The 9,022-nt window shown below is 45.8% G+C and overlaps 2 protein-coding genes and 1 non-coding gene across 3 annotated transcripts; 1 reads left to right on the forward strand and 2 right to left on the reverse strand.

The window, feature by feature from the left end:
- Positions 1 to 2: 2 nt before the first annotated feature.
- LOC123097283 (photosystem II CP43 reaction center protein) lies at positions 3 to 2,012 on the reverse strand. Its single transcript, XM_044518987.1, has one exon. The coding sequence runs from the start codon at positions 2,010 to 2,012 to the stop codon at positions 1,059 to 1,061; it is 954 nt and encodes a 317-aa protein (XP_044374922.1). The 3' UTR covers positions 3 to 1,058.
- TRNAS-UGA (transfer RNA serine (anticodon UGA)) lies at positions 824 to 911 on the forward strand. The gene has a single exon. It is a non-coding gene; the product is annotated as a tRNA-Ser (tRNA).
- Positions 1,845 to 3,902, reverse strand: LOC123097282 (photosystem II D2 protein). The gene has a single exon (XM_044518986.1). The coding sequence runs from the start codon at positions 3,485 to 3,487 to the stop codon at positions 2,426 to 2,428; it is 1,062 nt and encodes a 353-aa protein (XP_044374921.1). The 5' UTR covers positions 3,488 to 3,902; the 3' UTR covers positions 1,845 to 2,425.
- Between the last annotated feature and the right edge of the window lie 5,120 nt (positions 3,903 to 9,022).

Raw genomic sequence — 9,022 nt, forward strand, 5'->3', positions numbered from 1 at the left:
TACGGTATATATTTTATAGCGTATATCCGCCTGGGTCGACCTTCTATGTCTGGGTCGACCGTTTCATTTCATTTTCTATTATATTAGAGTTTTCCTTTTTTTATTATCTGTCAATGAATATTCTAATGGGAATGGAATTTCATAATACTGAAAGAGAAGAGCTAGCAATTCGGAACGCAAATTGCGTTTTAATACGTCTCACTATTCTAATTTTTTAGAAGAAATGGCCTTTATTATTTCTTTTTTATGGGGTTAATAAATATTAACCAAATTTAATTTAAGAAATGAGAGAATTCAGAATAGCTACGAGAAAGACTAGTCCAATCCATAATGATGTACCAGAAAATACAACATTTTTATTATTTGACCAACCATCAGGAGAAGCAAATACAAGGGGTACACTAATTACTAAGACTGAGGAAGTCGCAATTAATGCAAAAACAGCTAATTGGAAAGCAATAGTCATATTTCTAATCCTCCAAGCTACCATCAAATAAAGTTGACTACATATTTGATCCCTCACTTAACCAAAATTGTAAAAAAATACAAGAAGTAGGAGGGGTTTAATCATGAATCCATTGATTCTTCTCTTTAATTCAAATTTATTACTTAAACCGCTTTTTTATTTGGATATGGGGGTGAGAAGAGATTATTTACTCTTTATTTCACAAGCGGGTATAGCGGATCCTGTATCCGTGTATACAGTATACAGAGATATATCGAAAAGGAACTTGTATCTGATATCTTTCTAGAGGCTAATAAATCTTTTTATTTTTTATATGGCTATGTTCTATTTGTAGGAGTAAAATAAGGATTAGGCTGTGGAGAGATGGCTGAGTGGTTGATAGCTCCGGTCTTGAAAACCGGTATAGTTCTAGGAACTATCGAGGGTTCGAATCCCTCTCTCTCCTTTTGCTTATTGAATACGTTTGTTTCTTTCATTTTTTTTTTTTTTCTGTCCCTTATCTTTCTTTCATAAAAAGGAATGAATGGCTCGGCTAGATGGAATAACCGAGCCAGAACAGAAAAAAAGTAGAACAGGTATAAATAAGAAAATCTTAGTTAAGAGGGTTCATGTAAAGAACAGGTTCCAAATCACGATCGATTCCCTTTTCAAAACCTGCTGCAGCAGCTCGGGCTCTTCCTGCATGCCATAAATGGCCCACAAAAAAGAAGAATCCTAGAACAAAATGAGAAGTTGATAACCAACTTCTAGGAGAGACATAATTAACTGCATTGATCTCGGTAGCTACGCCACCCACGGAATTTAAAGAGCCTAAAGGAGCGTGGGTCATATATTCTGCTGAGCGTCGTTCTTGCCAAGGTTGTATGTCTTTTTTCAACCTACTCAAGTCCAAACCGTTGGGGCCCCTTAGAGGTTCTAACCATGGAGCACGAAGGTCCCAAAAACGCATAGTTTCCCCTCCAAAGATAACCTCCCCAGTTGGGGAACGCATTAGATATTTACCTAAACCTGTGGGTCCTTGAGCGGATCCCACATTAGCTCCAAGACGCTGGTCTCTAACTAGAAAAGTAAATGCTTGAGCTTGAGAAGCTTCTGGCCCGGTGGGTCCATAAAACTCACTCGGATAAGCTGTATTATTGAACCATACAAAACAACAAGCGATAAAACCAAAGACAGATAAAGCAGCTAAACTATAAGACAAGTAAGCTTCTCCAGACCATACAAATGCACGGCGAGCCCATGCGAAGGGTTTGGTTAAAATATGCCAAATTCCGCCAAATACACAAATAAAACCCAACCATACATGCCCACCAATTATATCTTCTAAATCATCTACACTAACAATCCACCCTTCTCCACCAAAAGGAGATTTTAGTAAATAACCAAATATAACACTGGGACTAAGGGTCAAATTGGTAATTTTTCTTACATCTCCCCCCCCAGGGGCCCAGGTATCATATACACCGCCAAAATAAAGAGCCTTGAGTACTAGAAGAAAAGCACCTAGACCTAACAAAATTAAGTGAATACCCAAAATTGTAGTCATTTTATTTCTATCTTTCCAGACATAACCAAAGAATGGAAAAGATTCCTCAAGAGTCTCGGGTCCCAGAAGCGCGTGATAAATGCCACCGAAGCCTAAGACTGCGGAGGAAATTAGGTGAAGTACGCCAGATACAAAGTACGGAAAAGTATCTAGAACTTCCCCCTGGCCCTACTCCCCAACCTAGAGTAGCTAAGTGTGGAAGTAAAATCAACCCTTGTTCATACATGGGCTTTTCTGGTACGAAATGGGCCACTTCAAATAGGTTCATTGCTCCGGCCCAGAATACGATTAATCCGGCATGGGCTACATGAGCTCCAAGTAGTTTACCGGACAAATTGATAAGTCTGGCATTCCCAGCCCACCAAGCAAAGCCGGTGGTTTCTTGGTCACGACCAGCTAAAACGAAAGTTCCATTAAAGAGCGTTTCCACGTGGTAGAACCTCCTCAGGGAATATAAGATTTTCATGAGGCTGATCCTGAGCTGCCATCCACGCACGAATACCCTCGTTTAAAAGAATATTTTTGGTGTAGAAAGTCTCAAATTCAGGATCTTCCGCTGCACGGATTTCCTGGGAAACAAAGTCATAGGCACGTAAGTTCAGAGCCAAGCCAACTACGCCAATAGCACTCATCCATAAACCGGTGACGGGTACAAATAGCATAAAGAAATGTAACCAACGTTTATTGGAAAAAGCAACACCAAAGATTTGGGACCAAAAGCGGTTAGCAGTGACCATTGAATAAGTTTCTTCAGCTTGAGTTGGGTTAAAAGCACGGAAGGTATTTGCACCATCACCGTCCTCAAATAGAGTGTTTTCTACGGTCGCTCCATGAATAGCGCATAGCAGAGCCGCACCTAATACTCCGGCAACTCCCATCATATGAAATGGGTTCAACGTCCAATTATGAAATCCTTGAAAGAAAAGGATGAATCGAAATATCGCTGCTACGCCAAAACTCGGCGCAAAGAACCAACCAGATTGCCCCAGTGGATAAATAAGGAATACAGAAACAAAAACAGCAATTGGACCAGAGAATGAGATTGCATTATAAGGCCGCAATTGAACAGACCGAGCAAGTTCAAATTGGCGTAACATGAAACCTATTAGTGCAAAAGCCCCGTGGAGAGCTACAAAAGTCCATAGACCGCCTAATTGACACCAACGAGTAAAATCTCCTTGTGCTTCGGGCCCCCATAGTAGCAACAAAGAGTGTGCTAAACTATTGGCAGGGGTAGAAACTGCTGCGGTTAAGAAATTACAACCTTCCAAATAGGAACTAGCCAATCCATGGGTATACCAAGAAGTTACAAAAGTTGTCCCTGTAAACCAACCCCCTAAAGCGAAATAAGCACAAGGAAAGAGCAATAGGCCAGACCATCCTACAAAAACGAAACGGTCCCTTCGTAACCAGTCATCCATAGTATCAAATAGATCATTTTCTTCTTTAGGAATTCTACCAAGGGCTATAGTCATAGTGATCCTCCTATTCAATTACTTCAACCATTTCCGAGCACCTCATATCACTTTCCAAGGCATATGATAGTTTTATCATCTGTGGACGATTTCTTTCTCGTTCAATGCCCTTTTTCAATGGTCTCGAAGAGAGAAATTTCCCATTTTTATCTATGGAGTCACAACCGAGGTCGTGGTAAATCCATGAATTTGATTCGATTTGTTTTTCTTATACTATTTGTTTTTCTTATACTATAGAAATAGAAATAAATTTTTTTTCTTTCTTATACTATAGAAAGAAATAAACCTTTGAATTCAGCATTATTCCAAGACTCCTATTTCAAAGTCTATCTTTTAAGGGAAAAATGAAAATAAAAGTAACCCTTCTTTTCCCATTCCCTCTCTATTGCATGGGTGGAAGAATTAATATAGAGGATTCTGAAAAAATGGACCTTCGAAATCCAATTTTCACTACAAAAAAGACACATCCGTGACATTTTGGGCCGAACAAATTTTCTTTTCTATCATACTTATGACACTTCTATGACGATTATTGTGACAAAACCCGGTATCATCATAGATGTGGTGGGCTCCTACTTCTATGACAAAAAATCTTGACAGAAAATGGGCTTTTCGTCCTGGGCGGGCCGAAGACGCAGGTGCATGACATTCTTTGGGCCGTCCATGACGGAAAAAACCGTGGTAGAAGCAAGGGCGAGGAAAATATTAGGGGAGTTCCCGGTTACGGTGGGTGGTCGGGGCCAAGCGATGCGCGTTTCTCTCGTACGTACGCGCATGTGTGCGTGGCGTTGGGCTCTAACTGAACCTGAGCGATTGCACTAGCTACGTTACTGAACCCGAGCGATCAATCCCTTGCTGTTAACTGAACCCGAGTGATTCCTTCGCTACTGCTGCTAACTGAAGCCGATTGATGCTGCCTCTGGATGAACAGTGAGCGTTGTTGGGGGGTTTGGATGAACAGTTCCCGGTGGGGGTTGGATGAACAGGACTCCGTGGTAGTAGAGGCCGTTGCCGCTAGATGAACAGTACCCAGATCGATCGAGCCGGTGGATGAACAGGACCCGTGGAGGGCTGGATGAACAGGACACCGTGGAGGGCTAAATGAACAGGACGACCCCGTGGAGGGCTGGATGAACAGGACGACCCCGTGGAGGGCTGGTTGAACAGTAGTCGGTGGAGGGCTGGATGAACAGTAGCCCGTGGAGAGGTGTTGAACAGGACCCCGTGGAGAGGGATGGTTGAACAGTAGCCGGTGGAGGAGCACGCGATGGAGGCTGGATGAACAGTCGTAGGTGGAGGCTGTAGGAGGTCGACGGTGGATGAACAGTAGCCCGTGGAGGCTGGAGGAGGTCGACGGTGGAGATGCACAGCATCCCGTGGAGTCCCATTTTGCGGTACGCCACACCCCTCCCGATGAACAGGACCCCCGTTTCGACCGTAGCGCTCCAACACAAGTCTGTTTCCTCCGTTTTGCGGTACGCCAGACCCCTCCCGATCAACAGGACCCCGTTTCCACCGTAGGAGGTCTGTTTCCTCCATTTTGCGGTATGTCAGACCCCTCCCGATGAATAGGATCCCGTTTCGACCATGGCCAGTCGAACACAAGGTCGTTTCCTCTGTTCTGCAGTACGCCAGGCCTCGTTTCCATCGCCTGTTCCGTCCAAGCCGGTTGGCTCCCAATGAACAACATGCGTTCCGTTGCCTCCCCATGATCACGATGATGACGCAGTTTCTCCGTTCTGACCCAGCCATGTACACGAGCACTGGCCGTACGTATGAGCGAGTAGGTGTTTGAGACCCCGCCCGTATGGACGTACGTGGCCGTATTTACTTTCTTGCACCCTGGCCGCTGTACGTACGTGTACATGCTACGTGCGCGCCTCTACTACAACACGTGCCCTTCCTTACACGGCCACGGTTCCTCGCTGCAGCCTGCAGACAGACCGATCGTTTGTACGTACACATACACGACCAGAATGACAACGCTACGTACACTTCGACCAGGTGCGTCCCGACTATCAGGCACTTCCTTGCGTGCGAAGATGTAGCTGGTGGGTCCCAGCAGTCAGGGGGCGAATCATTGTTTTGCCCGTAATATGGACGCACTTCCTTGCGTGCTAAGATGTAGCTGGTGGGTCCCAGCAGTCAGGGGGAAATGTTTTTTTTTCGCGAAATATGATGGCCCGTCCGGTGGGTCCCTACTGTCAGGTGGAGGAATCATTATTTTGCGCATAATAAGGAGGCACTTCCTTGCTGCGGCCGTGGACCCAGCTGTCAGCCTCTCCACATATAGTACTCTTCCGATGGAAGTCGTTCGTTGACCACATTGACCACGCCACGCCGAGAGCACCAAGGTAGTGGACGACGGCGAGGCCTAGGAAGGGGACGACGCGGAGCCGGGGAAGACGCGGCAGTGGATGCCCACGCGGAGGGGAGTATGTGGGTTGACTGCTTCAGCTGCGGTGTGAGGCTGCCGTCGCTGGAGAATAACAGGAGGTCTGGGTGAGTATAGAGGGATGGCATGGTCAGCGGTGGCAGCACAGCCGGACACGGGAGTCAGAAGTAGGCGGCACGGCCGACGCTTGTTTGGGCGGCTGGAGTAAGAAGACCAGAGGTTGAAGAAGCACTACGGCCGTTGGATGGACATTGTACGGTCACTGGAGCTAGAATCGTTCATATTGACTAAGTTGACAAAGCCCTCCGTCCCCGTCATCTTAGTAGTCCCACAAGTTAGCCTCCCACTATGGTGGGTCCCAGCTAGCAGGGGGAGTATTCATTTTTTCTGCGTAATAATGAGGCACTTCCTTGCGTGCGAAGATATAGCTGGTGGGTCCGACCTGTCAGCGGCGGAACATTTTTTTCGCGAAATACAGAGGCCCTTCCAGTGGGTCCCAGCTGTCAGGTGGAGGAATCATTATTTTGCAGGTAATAAGGAGGCATTTCCTTGCGAGCGGCCGTGGACCCAGCTGTCAGCCTCTCCACGTACAGTCCACTTCTGATGCATGTCGTTCGTTGACCACATTGACCACGCCGTGCCGAGAGCACCAGGGCGGTGGACGACGGCGAGGCCTAGGAAGGGAACTACACGGAGCCAGGGAAAACTCGACAGTTGTTTCCACAAGGAGGGGAGTGCGAGGATTTACTGGTTTGTCTGCCGTCGCTAGAGAATAACAGCAGGTGTGGGTGAGTACAGGGATGGCTAGGCCAGCGATGGGAGAACGATGGGGCGGTGAGGCCTGCGTGGCAGCATAGCTGGCCGCGGGAGGAGGGACTGCCTGCTTAAGAATTCTCCCGCGGCCGACTATGGGGTGTAATACGTGCCAATTCTTAAGAATTTTTTGGTGCCCATCTTCTTTTTGTTAGCATTACACCCCATATTGTGGCCATGGTAAAAAATTATACGAAATTTTGCATATTTCAGTGCGGTCAACTGTTTTTAATCCCGAAATATCGAGTCACATTCAAACTATTTTGAAAAATAGTTTATATAAATATTAAATCCAAATAATTGTCCATGCATAAAAACCAATGGAATTTAAAATCTTGTAATTAAAAAAATGAAACTAATTCCCGGTTTGATGTGTTTTAAAAATGTACAGCCCATTTCTGGGCAAACCGAATGAAACTCTCCTCATCTTGAAAGATTTGCACCCGAGCAGGGCTGATAAAGCAAGTAGGCCTCGTTTGGGTATTTCTTTTAAAAAAAGAACTGGGCTAGCCATTCTCAGCAAGAAAAAAAAAACAAAACTGGGCTCGTGATGTCGTAAACATAAATAAACCCTGGCTAGACGGGCCACAGCCCCCGCACAGCCCCATTGTTACCCTGATCCATCGCTAAAACTAGTATAAATAACAACTGCTTGTTCCTAAAAAAGTAAATAACAACTGCGCGACCTGTTGGGTCCCTGGTGTCAGCCGCTCGTTGTGTAATTCTCTCGTTTATTGACTATGTTGACAATAGCGTGAGCCCCAGATGTCCAACCATTAGGAGGAACCATTTTTTGGGCTTACAATAACAAGCACTTGCTTGCGTACTGCCATGACGCTGGTGGGTCCCTACTGTCATCCTCTCCATGTACAGTCATATCCTTGTTCCTCTCGGTTGTTGACGGTGTTGACAACGCAAGAGGGCGGCGCACCGCGCACGGCAAGCGAACCAAGGCCGAGGACGACGGCGAGGCCTCGGATGGAACGAACAGGAGCCGTGGAAGATGCGCCGGTCTAGTCGCAGGCGGAGGGGAGTATGAGGGTTGATTTCGGGTGCGGGTGCGTGTTGGGGCTGACGTCGCCGGAGAATAACAGGAAATGTGGGGGAATAGAGGGAGGGACTGGCCAACATTGTAGGGTACGGTTGGGCGGCGGAGGCGCAGCCATCCATGAAGGCGGGAGTAGGCGGAGCCGATGGGGTGGTTTGGTTTGGGCGGCTGGAGGAAGAAGACCAGAGATAGAAGATACACAACAGATGTTCGATGTCAATCCAACGGCTGGTAGGCATAATCGTTTGTTGACTAGCTAGTAAGTCGACACCACCTTGGATAGGCTAGTTCCTGGTGGGTCCCAAATGTCAGAATCCAAATCTGTCACGGTCATGCAGCCTTTCTTATGAAAATTTACAGCCCATTTGGTGTGCTAGTTCGAAATAAGTTTGTGGGTGCTGGTGGGGGCTAATCTCTTGGCTTCTATAATGCATAGTGAGCTCAAGCAGCCAGCAAGAGTGATGTTATTTCCCTTGGTTGGGATTTGTTACAATATTTCACTCTAAATTAAACGAATGGCAAGCCATTTGCCTTGTTTCAAAGCAAATATGACAGTCACAGCCGAGTTGAAAAGGGCAAGAACATCTAACTCCATCTTACAAACTGTACAAAAGCACGAGGGTTAATTGTTCATCAGGTTTAGACAAGACCCAGGTTGAAAAAGGCAACAACATCTAACTCCAGCACTGTTTTCGGCAGTCACAGTCAAATGGATCGGTCAGGTCCATAGAATGAACATCCTGGGTCGTAAAATTTACTGGATTATGACCACAATATGTTGCAAATAGAAGCCCGGCACGTTCACAAGCTCTTTTGCCCACCTGAAACTCCTTTTTTTGCTCTTCGACAAACCCATCCGTCAAAACCATGCTGCTGATAAACTTAAGCCCGATGGACAACAATAACTTCGCATTCAGCAGGAAGAATGTGACAAATCTAGTGTTTGCATGGTTGGCTACATATCGTTCTAGCGTTATTGTCTTCAATCGAATGTCATGAGAAGTGAGAAAATCTCGGTGCTTACGAATCCACCGATTGGTTAGAACTTTCTTACCCCGTCTTGTTGCCTAAATAAACATGAAGATTGAAAACAGTAAAGATCTAAAAAAAGAGTGTGGAAAGAGCAACAACTGAACGGTTAATTCTAGTACACTATATGCGGGCTTCCAATGTGCGTGAAATTATCGCCTTTATATACAACTTCTCTAGACATGGAAAGCATTGTAGCAAGCCAATAATCTTGTTTAGATCAAAACTATTCATTTGGATATATAAGATC

The sequence above is a fragment of the Triticum aestivum genome, chromosome 4D (genome assembly GCF_018294505.1).
Source record: "Triticum aestivum cultivar Chinese Spring chromosome 4D, IWGSC CS RefSeq v2.1, whole genome shotgun sequence".
NCBI classification, from domain to species: Eukaryota; Viridiplantae; Streptophyta; class Magnoliopsida; order Poales; family Poaceae; genus Triticum; species Triticum aestivum.

Bases quoted from the DNA above. Each gene is read 5' to 3' on its own strand.
- LOC123097283 (XM_044518987.1), bottom strand. From the start codon at position 2,012: ATGACTACAATTTTGGGTATTCACTTAATTTTGTTAGGTCTAGGTGCT.
- LOC123097282 (XM_044518986.1), bottom strand. From the start codon at position 3,487: ATGACTATAGCCCTTGGTAGAATTCCTAAAGAAGAAAATGATCTATTT.